General features: G+C 39.7%; 1 protein-coding gene across 2 annotated transcripts; it reads left to right on the plus strand.

The window, feature by feature from the left end:
* Positions 1-65: 65 nt before the first annotated feature.
* On the plus strand, positions 66-21,789 carry ibtk (inhibitor of Bruton agammaglobulinemia tyrosine kinase). 2 transcript variants are annotated; one of them, XR_002277976.2, is made up of 30 exons: positions 66-223; positions 1,045-1,944; positions 2,182-2,278; positions 2,911-3,035; positions 4,509-4,619; positions 6,098-6,268; positions 6,432-6,549; positions 6,694-6,874; positions 7,513-7,636; positions 7,981-8,158; positions 8,625-8,778; positions 10,305-10,689; positions 10,844-11,100; positions 11,187-11,273; positions 11,362-11,444; positions 11,581-11,618; positions 11,710-11,806; positions 11,898-11,999; positions 12,555-12,672; positions 12,952-13,012; positions 13,776-13,903; positions 14,096-14,208; positions 14,348-14,493; positions 14,602-14,720; positions 14,994-15,092; positions 15,303-15,458; positions 16,239-16,439; positions 20,039-20,171; positions 20,589-20,799; positions 21,330-21,789. XR_002277976.2 is itself a non-coding variant. In XM_020633873.2 (29 exons), exons 2-29 carry the CDS (start codon positions 1,621-1,623, stop codon positions 20,712-20,714), a joined length of 4,032 nt encoding a protein of 1,343 aa, XP_020489529.1. In that variant the 5' UTR covers positions 66-223; positions 1,045-1,620; the 3' UTR covers positions 20,715-21,789. The 2 variants fall into 2 exon arrangements, 1 of the variants encoding a protein (XP_020489529.1); XM_020633873.2 differs by having other exon boundaries at positions 20,589-21,789.
* Positions 21,790-22,125: the final 336 nt, after the last annotated feature.

A 22,125-nucleotide genomic window follows, 5' to 3' on the forward strand; every position in this document is an offset into this window, starting at 1 on the left:
CCACTAACAAACCCACAAAATGAACCAATCAACTACTGGGATACACATGCCTGGACCAATCAGGAGGCTCGACACTAGTGAGTGTTTTACCTGCAGGGTTTCAGACTTCAAGCCCTGTCAACGTTTGCACCTGAGCTAAAAGCTGACAGTAGTAATGACACATTGGATGTACGTTGTTGATGCTACTTTCTCCATGTCATCGTTTTTCTTTATCTAACGGAAGGTAAGAAACTAAACGACGTTACTTTAAAAACGTATCATAATGCCAACGTCAGCTCTCGATGATGTGTCAGCTAAGCTAACGCTAAGCTAACTGTTTAGGATAACTATCCTCAGGTGAAAACGTTTGCCCCCCTTTTCTTACCTATGCCGTTATAGTTGATTTTCCTACTCTGTGTCTCAGCTTGCAGATAAGAAAATACACATTACTTTCTAATGTAATGGGGCTTTTAGTGTAACGCTTTCCTCCCTATGTGCTAACACTTAGCTAAGAGAAGTAGCCTCTTCATTTTGCACATTTTGCAAATAATTTTGTAACCTGTGTGTGACATCTGAGGGAAAAGATGATCAGTAATGTTATTCTAATATACATATAGGGTCCTTATTGTTTTAGCAGCCCTGTTTTTTAACGTGTGATTCCTTGTGGGCTTGAATTGGGGTATAGCCAAATTGAAAACTAGCAAGCTAATGTTGTCCGCTAACTTAGCTTGTTACATAATCAAGTTATTTAGGCAACGTTTGTGATGACCGGGCACTTTCTTCTAGTCTCCAGAGGCCCATATGCAAAGTTAAAATGTATTTGTTTAGGTCTTATCTGCACAGCGCTGTCGAATAGATGTACAGATATCAATAGATCCGACCTCTGACCTCTCCAGTTTGTTATTAGGCCAAACTTGTTATGACCTTTAACCTTATAGTTTTGGATCTCATTTCACTACTACAGCACCCTAACACAGTGTCACAGGCATGTTCACGGTTGCAAACTGTTAAGTGTGAATGTTGGCTGGTATTTAGTGATAACTCACTGTGATCTTTCTTCCTTAGGTGCACTCTACAATTATGGAGTTTTGAAAAAGAGACAGAGAATTTTGGGGGGAAAGGGGGCCTTTCCCCTCAAGTTTGATGGTTGGACTGCTGGGCTAGAAGGTCAGAGGGTTGCTGGTAAAATTGCCTTTTGTAAATTAAGAGTATTTAAAGAGTATATATTTTTGCAAACATTAATGTGTATAACTTTGTATGAAACGCACAAGAAGTTTTGTATTTATTAAATTCATGATGCCATTGTATGCTAAAAGCACCTTAGTTTGTGACCAACCCTTGGTTGAGATGGTGGACTGAAACGAGCCACAGAAAGGCTCTGGGGTTGCTAGGGTGCAGTGGAACCTCAACACAAGCACAATTCTAGCACTCCAAACCATCTCAACCTTTTGTTGACACATTTTATTTTCTTCTTTGAGAGCAGCTCTGTGACAGTAAAACGTTGTTTTTACTGTGTTTTCTTTTTGTCACTGCACATTGTGGTGTTTTTAAGTTTGTTTAAAGTTGTGGGTGGCGGGCTGTCATAAGGACTTTGTAATATAAAAAGGTGGAGGGTTCACTGAGGATTTGATAGAGGTCAGGATGAGTCTGGCACCACCAGAGTGCACCCCAAGATGCCGCTCACAGAAGCATGCAGATGAGGTTGTAGCTGCACTAACGGGTGGCTCTGAGGGGCAGCTACGGGCGTTCCTGACTTCATACTGCCACAATGCGGCCACCCTGCGGGATAACTTTGGTCGCACTGCCCTGCACTTGGCAGCTTCATTGGGAAAGAAGGCCCTACTGGAGTGGTTGCTTGAGAGTAAGAATGCTGACCTGATGGTGAAGGATAAGGAATCTGGCTGGACCGCTCTGCATCGCAGTGCTTTCTATGGACAGATCCACTGTCTCATATCGCTGGTCAAGGTAGGGTTTTAACTTGGATTACCTAAAAATGTGTGTCCAGTACCTAAAGGTGTTCTCCTTAAATGGTATTTTATGACAAAATTCATTAAATGATAAATATTAACATGGAAAATCACAGGGAGTTCCAGGAAAAAATAAATCTTGTTAAAATGTATTTTCTTTCTTTGAACTGTTTCTTTCTTCTTGAATTACTTACTTTTGGTATTTTATTTATTTATTTATTTATTTTTGTTTCAGCATGGCGGGCTACTTTCCACTCAGGACAAGGAGGGTCTCTCTGTCATGGACCTCACAATGAAGGACCGACCTTCACATGTTATCTTCAAAAACACTGGTACGATAGACCAATGCTCTCTGAGATACTGAAAAAACTTCACTCAATATTTATTCAGACATTTAAAAAGGTTTTTCGATGTTAAAACTCCAGCTTCCCTCGCAATACAAATAATCAATTGTGAGAGTAAGAGGATTTAGCTTGTGCTGAAATGTTTGTGACATTCCCTATACCTGAATGACATTGAGGAAGAAACTTAAAATTGTGTAACTCTGTTGTTTTTATCACAAGGCTAATGAGCAATATGACTCATTCAAGCTAATGAAGTATTTCACACTCGTACAGGCCAGGGATTTGAGGATCCCTGTGGGTTATAATGTGTCTTTTTAACTAGTATGGTCTCTCCTTTTTTTAAATTACAGATAGAATCTCTAACTTTAATGCATCTAACATATTATTTACCATTTAAAAATCATTTTATAAATCTTTTTACAAGTGTTTTTACATGACCCTTTGCTTCTTCATTAAGGTCCTATATGTGTTATATGAAACTTTCTGGATTGCCTTGTTGTTGATTTTATTCAAATGACTTGCCTTCTCGTAATGGTAGAAGGGACCGGTGGTTAAAACGAGCTCAGGTAGAAAGCAGTGTTTTGTCTGTGCTTTTAATTGTGTTTTCTTCCTCATTAAAGACCCGACAGAAGTATACACGTGGGGAAACAATACTAATTTCAGTCTGGGTCATGGCAATCAGGAGAGCAGACAGCACCCTGAGCTTGTGGATGTGTTTGCTAGGACTGGAGTTTACATCAAGCAGGTAGGCAACACTGTGATGTTATCCCAGTTCTCCAGGGGACAGGGAAGTGTTTTCCTACAGCATGGGGGGCTTCCCTCCCCTTAAACCAAACTCAGATGTGTCACAACCATAATGACCTGAAGCACAACTCTGTGCCAACATGTGTTGCATAAAATAAATTTAAAAAAGCAACTGCACAGAGGTAGTCCAAATAAGCCACACCACCTGGGTAAACCAGCAAAACACCCCCTCCCAGGAGTGTGTTACACAACCGTCTCTGATGCTCAATCAGCATTTAAAAAAAAAAAAAAAAAAGAGTGTTTCCCTGTGAGCATTACCAATACAAACCACAGCAGTACAAATACTGGTTATTCTTGGAAGTTTTCACGTTTACTCGTAAGAAAAGAGGTTTAATTGAACTTTTGACAAATGAAAAAAGTTTGTGAATGTATTACCATGGTATGTCACATCAGGTCACATTTATTAGGTATGCTGCAGGGAAGCATGTACAGTGTTCTTGGCTCAATATGGTTCTGGGAGGAGGGGGATCCCTCAGTGATGATGTTTGACTGAGTCAAAAAGAGGACCTGTATAATATTAATGTGGGACTGTATGGAGCTGGTGGGTGCATGGTTGCACTATGTAGACATGCTGTGCCAGCCTGGCTACTATTTCATGTGTTTGTCATGTGAATGCTCTTAGTGTGATTAATATAGCTTCTGGCACCGGTGCACCTACCCCCAGTGGCGTGAGTACACACCAGGTGCTATTTGTAGTTGATTAAGTAATACTGAATGACAGTGTAAGAAATACCGTCATTTTAATCTATTGTAAAGACCTGACATTTGAAAGCAGCGTGTGCGCTTGTTCAGAGGTTATAATCGGGTGAGTTGGGTCTCCCATTATCTGGTGTTTACAGAAGAAACCCTGTGTTTGAGGTGTTTTTCAGCCTTGCAGGGCTTGTCATGCAGAGTCATTTCATAAAGCCTAGTGGGGGACAGATGGGTCTGATTTCATGACCACACAATGACCCAGTGCCATCGGTATAGTCTTTTATCTTCCTGGCCCAATAGAGCAGGTGCCAGAGGTTAAATATTAATTCCACAATGACATGTTTTTAATTAAATGAACTGGAGTAGTGTGTGTGCATGTGTGTGGATGTCTACATCAATGTGATACTTTGGGAAACATCACTGGTCTCTATTGAAAGCTTGAGGGGGGGCAATGTATTAGTAATGATGTTTGCTTTTCCACTTGTGCCCAGGCCTTTATTGGTTTAGTGTTTTACTATCACTACAAGAGGTCTTGGCTAAGGTACATGGAAAGAGATGCATCACAGCCTAGGCTATGAGGTCAACATTATAATGACAAAAGACTTGATCGACACAAACATCAGCTTTTTTTCTCAGAATAGGTTGTTAAGTATTTCAAAATAAAAAGCAAAAGCAGAAAATCATACATATGTTAATGTTTAATGGTCTCTCCTGTCTGCAGGTGGTCCTCTGTAAATTCCACTCTGTGTTCCTGTCACAGAAAGGCCAGGTCTTTACCTGCGGCCATGGACAGGGAGGACGACTCGGCCATGGAGATGAACAGACTTATCTGGTGAGACTTGTAAGAGGGAATTTTGGAACAAGATGTGCCAAATCAAATAAAAAGTATAAGGGAGTCCTTTTCAGAGCTATCACTTCAAAAGTCTGACAGTTAATACTAATTGATCATTATCTGAATCCATTCATAATAAAGATAGCGGTTCTTCACTGACCACAGCTGCATAAACATAGATTTTTAAATTGAGAAACATTTTGTGTTTCTACCTCGACTACTAAATGCTTTGAACTGCAGCCTGCAGACCTAGAAGACTAACTTCTTCAGATTGAATGTCTACTTGACATCATTTAGGTCTTTTGACTCTGATAAAAGTGTAACGCTGTAATATTTAATGCCCATCATCCTTAAGGCAGCCAACACATATATTATACCTTTACAAAGTTTATAATATTTAGTTTAAACTGAGACTGTCATAGAGACTCTTGTTTAAACACAAGCCTTTTATTGAGGTTTTAATCATCAGCGGCTCATACTGACATCTGGAAAATGTTTTCCAATAGCAAAATGACATGACTGGTAATAGATACAATAAACTACATTGCTTTATATTTATTCAAATTTAGAAAAGAAAGTATGAAATGCTTGATTGGATATCAATTAGGAGTATTAATGATTTATTGAGAAGGGGTGGGGTTTCACTAGTTTGTTTATCCTCCTTTTCAGGTTAAACCTGAAAAAGATTCTTTGTATTTGATTCTATTTACAAACCATTTGTAAATAGAATCAAATACAAAGAATCTTTTTTTTTTTTTTTTTACTTTTGTCTGTTTGTTTTTTTTAATGATAGAAAAATCAACAAAAACTGGCTGTTATAACCTTCATAAGGAGGTATTTAAAATAAAGTGGACAGAGAGGCTAATGGCTAATTATATATTGGGGGTGGGGTGATGGTGGGTGGTGACTATACTTTTGTATGTAGATGTCAAACTGAAGATAGCATTGACTCTTACAACCGTAAAGTTAAAATGTGGGTCTACTAATATTGTTAAGTCATCAGGTCTTGGTGTCCTAATTTCTGTGCAAATTTGATTGTTTCTAAATCATATAAGCACCAACTTAAAACCTTCGTTCTCACTTTCACACTTCTTAACATTTTTTTTGAGAGAATGAGAATTTAAATGCACAACACAAAGTTCCTCCACGTTCATGTATCGATACCGTCCTTATAAAAGGACCTGGCTGTAAAAAAAAAGTGAAACTTTAACTTATCTGGAGGAAATGTTTAGTCGTCAACTTCAGAAGCTTTATGCATTAAATAATAACTCTGGATTTATCTTTGTTACATATGAAACTGTTTTTTTTTGTGTTAATCTCAACAAACTTAACAAACACAGGAGGTACTGCACAGTGTTAAAAATCTCCTGCACCTTTTATTTGTCAAAACAGTCAAAGGCATAACACTGAGCAGTGAGATGTTGAAATGTCTGCACGTCTGTTTTTCATTCTCAATATCCACCCCTTCTCACTCCCAGGTTCCTCGGATGGTGGAAGGCCTGATGTCCCACCACTGCTCTCAGGTGGCTGCAGCTAAAGACCACACAGTGGTGCTGACTGAAGAAGGTTATGTTTACACCTTTGGCCTCAACAGCTTTCACCAGCTGGGCCTGGCTCCTCCTCCAGCATCAGCACATGTCCCTAAACAGGTAGGAAATAGCTGGAATGGATATCTTTTTAAAGGGATGATTATCAGATTATGTTGAATGAAATCACAAAGTACAACAACTTTTTTTCATTTCTTTCTTACTTAAAATGTCTTAAAATCTGTATAAAATAGCTTATAGTTTCTGTATTTTGCTGTGAATGTAGGTGTTCTCCAAGACGCTGAAAGGAAGGACAGTGATTGGAGTGGCTGCAGGACGATTCCACACAGTGCTGTGGACCAGGGAGGCCGTCTACACAATGGGACTCAATGGAGGCCAGATGGGTAAGACTGACAAAAGACTATTGTGCGATTTCTTATTTGTATCTTTTCTGCAAAAATCCAGTTTTAAGCACTCACTGCTGATGAGAAACCCATTGTAGTCATGTAACATTTATTTTTTTTCTATATTTGTGTAAAACTCTCCAGGTTACCTGTTGGATCCAAATGGAGAGAAATGTGTTACTGCCCCTCGGCAGGTATCAGCCCTGCACCACAAGGATGTTACCATAGCGATGGCTGCAGCTAGTGATGGAGCGACGGTGGTCGTGACTGAGAAGGGGGACGTCTACCTGTTAGCCGACTACCAGTGCAAGAAATTGGCTTCAAGGTATAAGAGACAGGAGAACTTAAACCAACTATGACACTGCAGACACAACTGAATCTTAAAGTAAAGGGTCAGTTCAGTTTCACGACGACACAACAGTAGCTCTTATACTGTCTGTGATATATCAAAGATACACACAAAGATACACAGTCTACACTGAGCAGGTCCAATATCCAGCATGCCATTACCAATGTTATGGAAAATATCATGTTAATGTTATCAAGAGGCTGCATGTTGTGATACAGAGTCACATGGAGCAGGAAAAGTTCAAGAAGATTTTGTAAAGAATTTAAGTTGTACTCTTCGTAATGATCGGGTTGATATGTGCACAGCAGAGGTTCTGTCTGCTCTGCGTCATCCAAGATATTCAAAGGAGACCTGTGTTGAATAGTCACAGGCAGTAAAATGGCCGAGTGAACTGGACACAGTTATCACTTCCTTAGTTTTGCATAGTGGTTTTGAAAAGCTCAATGGAAGGCACGCCTACCGTTTCCTAACATTGCATTACCGCAGACGTCAAAGAAACCGCAAGTTACAAATAAAGGAGCATCTTTAACTAATTAACGAGGATCTTCTTCAACAGATAGACACACTGATGAAGTATATTACACATGGCCTAGTGTCCTTTTATCCTTTTTCAGGCAGCTGAACATCAGGAAGGTTCTGGTTAGTGGTGGTAGTCTCGACCACCGTGTGATTCCACAGATCCTGAACGAGGGTGGAGGAGAGAAGGTGTCCATCTTGGCGTTAGATGAAGCTGGCAGGGTGAGTGCAGAAATGATTAAAGAAAAATGCTTTTTATTCTATCAGAAAGGACCTCAAGGGGGCAAGCATTCGTTCATTATTAAATCCATTATAAGAGAATAAAGCTGTAGTTAAATGTCACTGCCTTGATGTCTGCAGAAGTGAAAGCACAAAGAATATGTAACGTTTTTTGTATTTTTAACCCAGCTTTTCTTCCCTTGCAGTCATCTAACCTATGGTATAAGTAGACTGTTATGCAATTCAAAACCTATACGGGGTCCTTCAGATGAAAAAGGTGACTAAGACTTTGTGTTTGTAACTTTTTCCTTAAATTTCCTCCCTCCTCCGTTTTCCCTATCTGTCAGGTGTTTTGCTGGCGGTCCTGCGGCAGCTCGGTGAGACAGTGCCGGTGGGCGTATGGGCGTCAGGTATTCATGTCAGACATAGCGCTCAGCAGGAACAGCATGATGTTTGTGACTCAGGAGGGGGAGGGCTTCAGTGGCGTGTGGGCTGGAGAATACAAGAAGTACGAGGAGAAGAAAGGTGAGGAATTTAGTTACATGGTACATTGAATCATAAAGGTGACCATTGTTTTGTAACGGCTTGTTGTTTAATGTATCAAGTTTTCATTGGACATGCACTGACTTATTTTAGTGTGTTGCTAAAGGCAGTCAGATCCTTAACCTTAGATAGATAAAGCCATTTTTTAAATGTTAGTAAGTTTAACTGTATTTATATGGCATCCTTCTAAAACATCTTCTCAGAAAGAATTCAAAAAGACATTTAAGAAACACAAACATCCCAGCAGAGAAACTATACAACAACCCATCACCACTCACAGTCACACATGAATTAAAAAAAGATCCAAACATATTAATGTAAAGTTATTTATTGGTTTTAAAAAAAAAAGCCTAGCAGGTGAACCAGGATAAGCACTGAAAGGACAACAATATGAAAGTCAGAGTAAGTGAATTGAATTTTGATCATTATGCTTCTTGTAATCTTCTAGAGGTCAGTGTGGAGGTTTGTGGTCACTCAGATGCCGGGACAGTATTCGAGCGAATCCGCCTGGAGAAACTCCCGTTTGTCCACCGAGCCGTCAGCATCACCATGGACTCTAAAGGGAGAAATTATGGAGTGCTTCAGTCCGACCCGAAAACAAGGTAGTAAACAGCACGTGTAGAAAGGAAATGAATAGAATGGACAAGGCTGCACACAATGGAGTGCATTTATGAGACATTTGGCAAATTTGCTCCGTCAGAGAAGCCTGATCTCTCAAAAAAAAAATCAGCTGATAAATAACCTGTGTGAACAGTGTGTTAAAAACTCCAGTGAGTGTCACTTGAGTGATAATTGAGCTGGAGGAAAAAAAATCTGTGAAATCATCAATAGGCACTTTGTAAGTATCATACTGAAGGTTATTCCAAACTAGTGAGGTCATCCAAGTGAGTGGATAGACGATGCTAACTAATACAAAGAGGAGGATATGATGTCTGAGTTTTTATTCCTCATCCAAGCTCAACACTGTGATTATTAAATCATAAACACATTTCATTTTTTACAAGTTCTATGACTCAGTTGAAATGGGTTTGAAATCATTTCAGCAAACTATACTGTTTGTTAATAAAACAACGACCACAACCAGCAAGGTTTTAACAGCATATATAATAAATGAAAAAGAACAATGTCTTATTTTGAAACCTTGTGATTTGATCACAACTTTTATTCTTCAACTTGTCTACTTTCATTTGACACCGAACTTGAATTGATCAGATAAACGTCCTCGGGTGGATGCTTTCAAACAGGTACCCTTTAAACAGGGAAAATACAGTGTTTTTTGACATTCAAAAAATCATAGCGGACTTCCTGTTGACATTAGACAATGACTTCCACTGACTTTTTTGTAGGTCTCGGCATGTTCAACATTTTCATAGGTAGGTAAATAAACCTATTCGTAAAAATCAAAAGGGGGCGCCATTGAGCCATTTTGTACAGAAACACTATAATACGTAAATTTCACGCTCTCCCGGTCTGGGTGCTAAAAATTGAGAGTTTCGTGCACGTTAAGGCCCCCAAATTAGCGATTCATTTGTGCAAAGGAAAACCACTACAGATACAATAGGGTCCTCGCTCCGAGGTCGGTGCTCGGGCCCTAAATATCATGTAGACATGATTCTATTCCTACCTCAGGTTCAAACATTGAACTCTGGTTGCTTTTTCTTCTTTATACGAGATGGGAGGGGTGAAAAAGGAACAAGTATTCCGTCATTAGGGACTAAATATTGACCTACGACCAAATGCTGGTACATTAATGTGGTTTGACATAAACATGGACTATAGCTGATCTGGTCTTATTGTTTGTTTTTAGAAAAAAAAACATATTTTCATTTGATCTCCTGCTGGTCATGTATATAAATATAAATATATATATATAAACTCATTTATTTTAGCCTATGTTTCCAGCATGGCAGCTCTGTGCACCTTGTCTTTATCACACTGTTGTTCTTTTAGGCATTTTTTGTTTGACATTTTTATCTTGATTTAAAAAAAGTCTGTTCACAATAGACTTTCATATTTTTTCATGTTTTCTGTCTTGGGTCACAGATTTCACTTTTTTTTTTTGATATTGATCTTTTTTTTTTTTATAGTTCTTTTGAATCATGATGTCTTCCATCTTTCTTTTATTCAGCTTGTTTGAGATTCCCATGGTTTCTCCACCATCCTTCTCTCAACACTTCCGGAGCCTTCTGGATGAGGCAGACGAAATGGACAGTATCCATGACGTGACCCTTCAGGCAGGTGATCGCACTTTTCCGGCCCACAAGTACATCCTTTCCATGAAGTCTGAGTTCTTCCGGAAGCAGTTCATGTCTGAGCATGGCGGCGTTGACGAGGAGCCTGATGAAGAAGTGAGGAAGAGCGAAGATGCCGTGGGCTGCGATTTACTCATTTTGGAGAAGATCCCGGCAGACTTGTTGGAGTACACCCTGCACTTCATCTACACTGACTCCTGTGAGCTGCTGGTGCATGGGGCCCGGCCCAGAGTCTCAGTGGCATCCAATGGACAGAATCAGGTGAGGAAAAGGAGAGAGCTCGTGTCATTTAGAAATGTACTTTTATTTAATGTTCTATCTCTGAGCAGCAAGTTATGTGCTTACACCTCGAACAACATTTAACCTCTGAGGGATCTGTGGTTATTTGATGATGAGCATACTTTGCTTTTGCCAGGACTCAGAGCAGGAGAGGCTTATCAGCAGCCTGCAGGACTTGGGCCTTAGAGGTCGCTCAGCCCTTGAGGTATATCGCTCTCTTCCCCCTGCATCCAAAGGTGATGGTGACAAGGCAAAGAACAAGTGTGCCAAGCCTGGCAAGAGGGGGAAAGGAGGCAAAGGTGACAAGCATGGGGCCAACGAGGGAGGGGCCAACCCTCTGAAATCCTTACAGGGTGTGGCAAAAAAGCTCGGCCTTGGAAGCCTGTCTGCACGGTGAGAGAGATTGCACTCTTAACCCTGAGGGAACATTCGATCTGGTGTTATGTCTTGTTGATCATGCATATTTTATTCCTTCATAGACTGGACGGAGTCAAATATGAAAATGGAAAGATCAATGTCATTAACAAGAAGACTGGAAACAAACCTAAATTCTACCAGAAGAAATGGTGTGTATAACAGCGGAAGCCATAGATTTTAAAATTTGACTAGAAAATGTGGAATTTCTGATACATCAGTCCGTTTGTGTGCGTACAGCTCCTACCTGTGTGATGTCACTCTGAAATCTGAAGATGGGAAGGAGTTTCCATGTCACAAAAGTGTCCTCTGTGCAAGACTTGGTAAGACTTTGTAGTTGCTATTTTGCATGAATGCTTACAACAGAAACCAGCACCAAAACTCACCTCTGATTGGATGATTGACAGTTTTGGTATTGCAAAGTGTGTCACAAAGGTTTTTTGTCAATCTTTTCTATAGAATACTTTAACAGTATGCTCGGAAACCCTTGGATTGAGGTATTCCAGCTTTTTATTTCATACTGTAAAAATGCACTGTAAGGACCTAACAGGACCGGTACTGATCATAATGTTGTATTTTTTTCCAAAGGCCACATCCTGTTCTGCCCTGGAGATGCCTACTAGCTCAGAGATCCTGCACGTCATCCTTGAGTACATTTACACAGATGAATCTCCCTCCATTAAAGGTATCTTTTAAAGTTTGATAGTGACTCATTTTGATCTAGCATGACATGCTCATATTAACAGGGCATACTGTTTTTCTTCTTTGCTCTGCAGAGTCCCTGAATGTGGAGTTTATCTGTAATGTATTGGTTGTGGCTGACCAGATGCTAATCACACGGCTGAAGGAGATGTGCGAAGTCGTCATCACTGAGAACTGTATGTTGTTTGTATTTTTTTTTTCTCTGTGTAGACACTGCCCTTTCATTTGTCTTCATCTGTGTCTGCTCCTTTAATCTTGAAATAGAGCTAAATTCATGTCACATGAGGAATACAAATTAGTTGGATTAAAATTCTTAGACGCAGATTACACAATTTGTTCATGTACAGTGATTTAGTCACGGACAACATGAGACGAGGTTTGTACAAACTTAAACTGATTTCCAAAGGATATGTACTCAACATGACCATTACTCGACTTGAATGGGTGGAAAATTGGCAAAAAAAATCTTGTAATTTAATGAAATACTGAGTTATACAAGTGCAACACAATGAAGTGACAGTGTGAACACATTATGAACACATTCAGGTCTAAAAAGGTCAACAAAGAAAATTAACCCATTTAATAAGAAGCTGTTTTTAACCTTCTTGTCTAAATGATACAAGGTGTTAAAACATATAAATTTCTAATGTTTGTTATTGAAAATATATGATAAATGCTTCTTTTCATATGTTTGAAATGATTAATGAGGGGCCTGCTTTGTTTCTTCTCAGTGACTCTGAAGAACGCTGCAGAGCTGCTGGAGTTTGCTGCGATGTACAACGCAGAGCAGCTTAAACTCTCCTGCCTGCAGTTCATTGTGCTCAACATGGCCGCCCTCCTGGAGTCAAAGTAAGACTTGTGATAAACTTCACCAACTGTTAAATAGAGAAATATCATTACTCTTAGTATTTATTTTGTTCATCATAATTACTTATGAGCCTTTGAAGTTAATGGTTCACATTACTACTGAGAATCTCATTTACCTTAAAGAACACACTGATGCATGAAAAGTGAGACATTATGTATACAGTGAAGGAAAAGTACTTTACTTTGCAGCAGAGAACTGCAAACAAACTTTTCTCATGTGTTTCTGTCTGTCTGTCCCTTCGTTTTGTGTGTTGCCCTCAGAGCGCTGGATATTCTTAGTGATGAAGTGCTCGTGGAGCTTTCTGCAGCCTACAAGAGGATGGTGAGTCATCCCGTACCAACGTCCTGAACTGCATCCTTGTTTTTATGACTTCAAATTTAGTGTTTTTATTTTATTTTTTTCACTTAAAGTAAAAATAATATTTGGCCTTAATAAGGTCATGTATTTTTAAGTAGTTGGTTCAGTTGACTGTAGACATTTTTTTGTATCTTCAAATCAAAGAGCTGACTTTGACTGAGTGACTAATGTTACCTCTGTTTGTGTTTGTTATGTAACTGCGGGGTCAATGCAGCAACTTTTCTCATATTCTTTGACTATTTCTGGTTCTTATATAGCCATAAACTTTTACAGAGTCAACTTCTGTTTAACTATATCTAGTGCAAGTGATGCCTCATGGAACAAAGCGGGTTCTAAAACTTCTGCTTAGATTTCTCAGACAATCTTTATATCTATATCTAATAGAGGTGGGGGAAGAAAAATTGAGATTCTTATCTTGTGAGATTTTAAAGAGATTCATAACTTCCAAAAATAGATTTTCTTTTTCTTTTTGGGCTAATCAGTCACTCCCTGCTAAGCTCTAAAGCTCTTTCACTCAGTAGAATGCCAAATGGAGCAGCAAGAAATTCAGCCAGTCTCACAGATGACTGGAGTAGAAGTATGTTCTAATTCATAAATAGACTTTGAATCATGAATCCAGAATCGTTTTGAATTGAAATTAGATTCTGAATCGAATCGTGAGACACCCAAAGATTCCCAACCCTAATATATATATATATATATATATATATATATATTTTTTTTTCAGATCCCAGCAATGCAAAAGAGGATTATCACTCCATATCCTGGCGCCCCAGACCTCAGCATGTATGAGGATGAAGACTTGGACTCTGCTTTCAGCCCCAAATTAGAAGCAGAAGTGGATCACTCCTGCAGGTAAAAAAACATGTTGAGCAGAGATCTGTAAAGACAGAGATGTTCTCTCGTGAGTTTAGATCAGAAGGACTTTTAGACCAGCTCAAGCTGACAGGTTTAATTTCAATCCATGACAATCACATTAAACCAAATTAAAGGTTGTACTTGAAATAAATACCCGCTAATGGTTGTAATGCTTTACCTCGCCATCAGGGATATTCTGTTGAAGAAGGCCAAGATGAAGGCTAAGAAGAAACCAAGACGACGCTCTGACAGTTCAGGGGGCTACACTCTTTCTGATATCATCCAAAGCCCCCCTGCTGCAGGTATACTTACCACATGGAGGATGGTTTTCTACTCTAAACACATATACAAATGAAACATATCCTTCTTTAAACAGTATCAAAAATGAAAATTCTTGAAGTAATATCTTGTTTTAAACTTTCAAACTGTCTGTTCTCTCAGTGGTCTCCCAGTGCCTGGTGAAGTCTGGAAAGGCTAACTCGACAGAATCCCTGCAGGAGCTTCTCACATCTGACTCAGAAGGAAGCTACATGGGGGTGGGCAGTCCCCGGGACATGCAGTCACCCGTCTTCCACGACAGAACTGAGGTTAATGTCAGATGATATGTCATGCTGCACCATATGATAAACTTGTATTTATATTTATGATAGTTATCCATACAGAGTACTAGATATAATACGTAACTTAATCTACAGGATGAGAAGACTCTCAGTCAGAGGCTGAAGACCCCACCCAGCACCCCAACCTCCATGAGCGACTGCCCCCCAACTCCCCCCACCTCTACTCCACAAGCCACCCCCAAGGTCCTATCCTGGTAAGAGGAGTAATGACTCCATGATTAAAGACAAATCTTTTTTTATTCTTGCTAACTGGTGGTCTCTAAATATTCTGCAGAACATTCACAGTGAGGAAGTCAACTTTTTTTTTCTTTCCATAGAAGCAGTCTCACTCTAAAAACAGATGAAGTCTTGGTTTAACAAAAGTTGATATGCACTCCCACTTCCTTTTGACAGGGTGGGGGGATGAGAAAGGAGGAAATGTTATCATCACTGAGCTGTATGTCTGAATGTGTTATTTCAATCTGCAGTCCTGCTCGTCCACCCCCTGTCCTGGATCTGAGAACTATCATGGACATGGAAGCTAGCTCCCTGCAGACCCCCAGAGCTACTCCTAAAAGCCCTGGAAGGTACAGAATATGAGCCATTAATGAGAAGATTATTTAGGAAACTAATACTTGATTGCTTTAGAATTACATGCATGTTTAGTCCATTTGTAAAGTGTCCTGCTTCATTTTGTCCCTTTGCCAAGTTTAAGAGGAAGCTACAAAGCCACTTAGGATAAAAAAAAAATATCCTCATGTTTTTTTACTGCAGTACATATTTTCCTCTGTCTGCAGTGTCAGCGCCAGCATTAAGCACTCTCCTGTTCCCGCCAAACTGTCTCAGAAGCAGAGGAAGATGTTGGCAATGGCCAACAAGGAGACCAGTTTGGAGACCACTACATCCAAATCATCCCCCACACAACCCCCATCCAAAAGCAGTGGGAAGGCCTGGTGAGTGAGCCCAAAAATGAAGAACTCAAATCTATCAATATACAAAAGTAATATAAAACTTCCTGCTTCTAGTTTTAGTTCTACAGTTGTTATGTTTATGTTAAGATATGTGTCAGCACAGAGTATTCCCCCTCAGCTGCTCTGTGGATTGCCTTGTGGAGGCAATGAAATGCCATTGCATGTTCAGCCCCCTTCACTCTGACATCTCTCCATTAGTGCATGTCCATAGGATCCTCTTTGCACATGGGTGTGTGTTGCATGTCTCAATAACAGAGTATAAAATTTCCCCTTGTGGTATTGATAAAGGATATCTTCTAACCCTGCACTCCAGATCATTATTAAAAAAGATTCCAGGCCAGCCCTGACATTATCCAGAGTTGCCTGTTCACTCATGTTCCTCACTGCAGGAGAATATATTCAAGATGGTGGAAGAAGTTTTACCTTAATACCACTGTTACAGGGAATTTGATGAAAGAGGGGAAAAGAATACTAAGCAGAAAAGAGTATTAAGAAGCTTTATTACGTACTCAAAGATCCTAGAGATTCCACTCTGGGCGTATAAGATAAACGTAATCAAATTTTTGGACATTTTCAGGAGTGCAATCAGTGCGCATGTGAAACGGGCTTAAGAGTGTCTTGGCTTTTTAGTGCTTGACAATCTTCTAAAACTGAAGGGCCAGTAGTTCTCCATGTGATCAGAAGTAACAGAAGTGCAACCAGCTTTTCCTTTTGTTTGTTTTGAATGTCTAATTTGTCTATGTGATTTTTATCTATCTACAGGGCAACATTAGTCCAATCCCCACCCTCCTCGTCTTCATTTCGAGCACTTCTAGAGGAAGAGGAAAAGTGCTTGATCAAAGTGGGACAATCAGGAGCCCAAAGGGTCCCAGGTACCCAGGGGTCACCTAGCACTCCTGCTTCTGCAGCCAGAAGGGTCACATTTAAATGTGCTGAAGGCAGCGAGCCAGAGAGACCAACTGGGTGAGTATCTCTTCATACCCTGGAGTACAAACTGTTGAAACAAGGTTGGCCAAACCTGTTCTGTTCAGGGTTTTTGTCCACTTGGTGGCACTATTGAGCTGGTTTATAAATCTGCTGGATGTTTTTTACCTTTTCTACTAAATCAGCTTCCCACAGTCCTACTGTAATCATGAGACACAATGAGATACAAAATGTCACATTAACATGATTCATCCCCTTGTACATTTAATTACCTTCACCTCATTATATTCATCAGTTTTATTCTTCCCATTTTATTTATCACATTTTATTATGTTCTAATATTTTACTAGACTTAGAACGTTTTGTGCAGCCACTTAGAGATGTGAAACAGGACTAACAGACCTGAAACGAACATATACTGGTGGCTTGGGAGATTACCAAACACAAAAGGGATGTAACGATGACACTGACACACACTCCTCTAGTCAGACAGATCTCGAGAGGCGTGATGCTCTGGTCTGAGTGAGGGTGAAACGCTCCAAATGACCCTGTGCAGCTGGGTTGACCTGCCCGCAGAAACTGAGTCACCCTGACTTTTACAACATCCCCAAACAGCTGGACAAACACACCACACACACAAACACACTCTGTGAACTCAGATTAAACAATAATCAGTGATAACAAAGTATCATTAGTTTAATTTATTTCAAATGTAGTCCTGTATGTGTGTGAGAGGAAGTCATCTCAGGTCTTAAAAGTAGATTGATCTTTTTAGTATTTTGTAAATGCCTCTCTTGTTATCTGATATTTTTCTTCCTCTGTGTGTTCTCCTACGCAAAATCTTCAGAGCAGCCTTCTAGATATCAAACAGCTGTGCGAGTGTCTTAAGAGAAGGCAGTGATGCTAATCAGTATTGATAAGGGCAGCCCTTGTGTCACAACAGATCATCCAGTACACAGAACAGTTTCCAGCTTTCTCTCTGTGTTTGGATGAGCAGAAAGACAGAAGAGTTCAAGACTCAGGAAGCAGCAGTAACCCTGTACATTCTCCCGTCTACCTTCTGGGACACTGTTTCCATATCCCAGTCAGAAAGAAGCATCATAATGCCTGTATAATCTTTGTGATAGGGTCAACTTTTTTTTTCTCCTCTCATGTCTTCCTAAAATATTTCTGCTTATTTCATATTTACGTGCACTTCCACACTCCCAACTTGCGCATTGCTTAAACATACATCTTAGTGAGTGATTAGGAATGTTTCTGGCTTTATTTATAACTAACTATTAATGGAGTGTGTCTCCAACCCCCACATACACATGGCATCTTTGAAAGAACAAATCACTCTAAAGGGACACAAATCAGCCTGCAGGGAGTTCATGTCATCTCTATGACATGTCGTATTTCACATGTCAATTCCAGTAGACATTCAAGGTTGTATGGACAAGGAAAAACTACAACTCAGATTTTTTACTTTTAGAGTTAAAAGAATATAAATATTCAGAGGAAGAAATGTTTTCTGCAGCCTATTTGTAAGTAAAGGGCAAACACTGCAGAAGTGTTTTATAAGGAAGCTGCTTTATAGAAATTTAAAAGGAAAGAAACTAAAATATTGATTTAAAATAAAACAAATTTGGTGACAATTTCAATATAAAATGAATCTAAAGACATCAAATAGAGAAATAAGAAGCTGGAGGTAACATATCATCTAATGCTTCAAAATGGATACAAGAAATCTGTCTGTTGCACATTGTTTAAGCAGCTCAGGAATGACTGCAGCTGTAATATTTCAAGATGAAGGTGGAGACACAAAATGTGACTGCTTACACATGATTTTTAAGGGTGTTAAACAGGACACACCGTAATACACTTATCTATAGGCGTTTATCGTGTTTTCAGCATCACCTGACAAAAGGTCTTATGTTTAAGGAACAGCTTTTATAAAAACATCTGAGTGATTAATCCACAGAAGAATTCTTCTCAAACTTGATCTATTCACTATCACTCAGGCATATTGACTACATCACAATCACTCTACTTTAGAAGGCAACAAGACACATGCCCAATTGCTATTCATTGATTCTTCATCTGCCTTTAATAATATCCAACCCTATATTGTTGAACACTTTGTCCTGAGTTTTAATTTGCTTGGATGGATCAGGGATTTTAAACAAACTGAACACAACAGGTGTTGAATGGCATATTATCAGATTTATTTAGTCTATTCGTTTGCTGTGTTGTCTCACCCTTGGTTTATATTGTGTACACAAACATGTGTAGAAGTAAACAGGAGAACAGGATCATCTTGAAATTTGCTGATGATTCAGTCATTGTGAGTTTGTTAACTGATAGTGAGTCCAATTGTTGATGAGTTTGTCACCTGGTGTGACCAATCTTTCTTGGAGCTAAACATTTCCAAGACAAAGGAGATGATAATAGATGTTTGAGCCCACGCTTCAAATCATCTCTGATGTCCATGATGAGTTTAAACCAGGTTGTCGACATTATTGATACAAATATCTCAGGACGATCACAGATTCCAAATTGACCTTTGAGAAAAATTGTGAGGCAGTTTTTAGGAACGCGCATCAACTTTTGTTTTGTCTTCGAAAATTGTCTCCTTTTCACATTGATACAACATTGATGATTCTGTTTGATAGAGCTTTGATTAAATCTACCCTGTCTTAATCTCTTGTTTCATGGTTTGGTAACCTGACTTTTAAAAACAATAACGCTCTTAATCAAATCCTCAAATTTGCGAGCAAACTGATAGGTGAGTCTCAATACAACCTGTCCGATCATTATTCTTAACAGCTGCAGCGTAAGGCGAGCTCTATTCTCCATGACTACTCTCCTCCTTTAAATGGGGAGCTTGTCTTTGGAACTCTGAATATCCTGTCTGCACAACAAATTTACCTTTTTAGGTACTAACAAAACTTGAACATCAACCTTAATGTTGATGATGAGTTTTGTGGTCACAACTTATTTCCAGTGGCAAAAAAAAATGTTTTTGCTGCTTTGAAATGATTAAAGGCTAATATCAGAGTCAGGAGATGTTACGAAATGAAACCGGACCAAGGGGGCGCCTTGACCCTTGGCCAAGTCATTAATTTGCATGCCCCATGGACAGAGATCATAGTCCTCTAAGCAGGTAGTCTGGGTTCGAATCCGACCTGAGTTTACTGTCCTGCATGTCATTGCCCACTCTTTCTCTACCTAATTTCTGACTCTGTCCACTGTCCTGTCTCTCCAAAAAGGCATTACATACCCAAAAATGTAATCTTCAAAAAATAAAAAAAATAAACGGGACCGAGATTGGACCCCTGTGGAACTCCGTATGAGGTGTACTTTGAAAATGAACTCTACAATAGAAGACAGGACTTCTGGTGTACAGATATGTCTTGAACAATATTTCTGGTCGTCCTGCATCCCTGAGGTTGAGCAACAGTCCTGTTATACATACAGAGGTTTGTGAAAGTCAGGTGGACAGGTGGCCGCTCACACACAGCAGCAGCAGCTTGTCAGCAGTTGTTGACTCAACCTTTGTTCAAAGCCAATTCTTGTTGCCTTCACTTTCACAGCACAAGCATTTATACCCATCCTCTCCTGCTTTTCCTCTCCTTGTCACCCCTCTCTACCCTCAGGCCCTGGGTGCTTGGAGCAGTGGGTAGCCCTCCCCTCTCCTCCCTGGTGACCTTCGCCTCCATCGTGGAGGAAGAGAAGCAGCAAGAAGCTGCACTGATCCGCAGCCGAGAGAAGCCTCTGTCACTCATCCAGGTAACTAGTCGTAGTCACCGGCACATAGACACTCCTGCCAGGACTGAATGTAAAGCATGTGTGAAGTCTTCAAGTGGAAAACATTGCAGCTTTTCATAATGGCCTCAGCTTGTGTCTTCTTCCTCTGTTTCCTCCTGGAAGCAATTTATCGAATAAAGATCACACTGCTGGTTAGAAATGAAGTGCCTCCAGTTTGGGGTTTTTGACAGGCCCCCATGATCTTCTACTGTTGCCAAGCTTTTGTCAGCACCTACACAAAACACTTCAGCTTTCTCCTGCAGCTTTCTGGTTGCAATTATTTTTAAACATTCTTATTATCATTACACTTCCAGGGTCAGCATTTTCCCTTTACACTTAAATTAAGCATGGTTTTATTGCCCACAAAATCATTTTTTTTTGTCTTTTCTGTCATTCCAGATTGAGGAGCGGGCAATCCAAGACCTCCTTTGTCATTATAAGGCACGTGACAACCCAGATGAGCTGATAGTGGTGGAGAGGTCTTCCAGAGGTCCTATTGCAGCCCCAACTTGGAACAAACACTGATGAAAAACAGCACAGCCACTTCATACCATCAATTCGAGAACATTGCTTGCGGTTGTCCTTGTGTACCATCATCAAATCCATCAACGTGTGTTAAGTTGCGCCTCAGAATCATCCTGCCCATAGTTTGGTTCTGATTCAAATCTATGCTTCCCTCCGCAGTGTTACATTAAGTTTTATTTAATTGCTGCTCAACATTTAGTTTGTGTGGTGTGATGAGTATTTTCATGACTGAATGCGGTCCTGAAGAGAAGTTTTCGCTCTGGGATAACTTACAGATATATATGTTTTGATGGGTTTTATGTCTCCTATTGGCAAACCAATAACAGAAAAAAGTAACCGACTTTCCGTAATAGTGAGAGGTAACTATGAGAAAGTAAAGGTGCCAAAGATGACGAAAAAGAAATGTAGATGTTGAAGCCAAAAAAAAAGGGTCCAAACGACATCAGCCTGAGGGCTTGTGTTTGTGTTAACTAAGTTAAGACTCCTAATGTGATTGGAAAAAAAAAAGTGCCAATCAGCAACTGCGGCAAAGCATCAGCTGTATTTAAGAAGTAGAGTGAGTTGTTTACGACGGCAGTCAGTTTCTTTAAATTGTCCTTTTTTTTTCTTTTTCAGAAGTGCGTTGTTTGGATTGGTTCAACTGTTTTGCAGTGAGATGTCTACTTTCCTGGAGGCAGTGAATATGTGTATTTTAAATATAAATGATATTTTAAATACATCATTTGATGAAGTATTATTGAATGGTAAAAGCTCAGTAGAATTGGTTGATTGTGTTGAAGTCATGACTAGTTAACGGAGGTGGTGTGCCTTTATCACATGGTGACTGTACTTAAACACATACAGCAGCTAAAATATCATTTTCCTCCTCATTTGTTTATCTCGTTATTCATTTGATTTCATTCTCCAGCTAGGAGCCGTTGTAAGCTTGGTTGGTAACTCAGATCTGGACCATGTTACGTTGTCTTCTTATGCAATTTGATTGTGCGTGTGCGCGTGTGTGTGTGTGTGATAGAGAGACACACAAGGACGTTAAGAGAAAATGGCAAATAATAAAAACATCTCAGCTGTGCAATGATCCTGTCTCCAGTCTCCTATTTCAGCTTAGATTGCTCCTGATAGACAAATTCAATTTGTCTATTATTTCATTTTTAATAACTAAAACTTTAGTCCTCTGTGAGAAATGTGTTTCTCACAGCATCTAATAAAGAGAACACTTAATCTGCCTGTTTCCTGACACTTCTAGCTGCCCTGCATGAGCAAAGCGCCATTATCAAGTCTCCGCTTGTGATTAACTGTGATGACCCTGATCCGAACAGCGAGTGGGGCGATTTAAAAATTTTATTGGCTGTAATTACAGGTAGAGCAGGGAGAGACAGCTCTTGGGAGAAATATTAATTACAGATTAGGATCT

The sequence above is a fragment of the Labrus bergylta genome, chromosome 8, assembly GCF_963930695.1.
Source record: "Labrus bergylta chromosome 8, fLabBer1.1, whole genome shotgun sequence".
Lineage (NCBI taxonomy): Eukaryota > Metazoa > Chordata > Actinopteri > Labriformes > Labridae > Labrus > Labrus bergylta.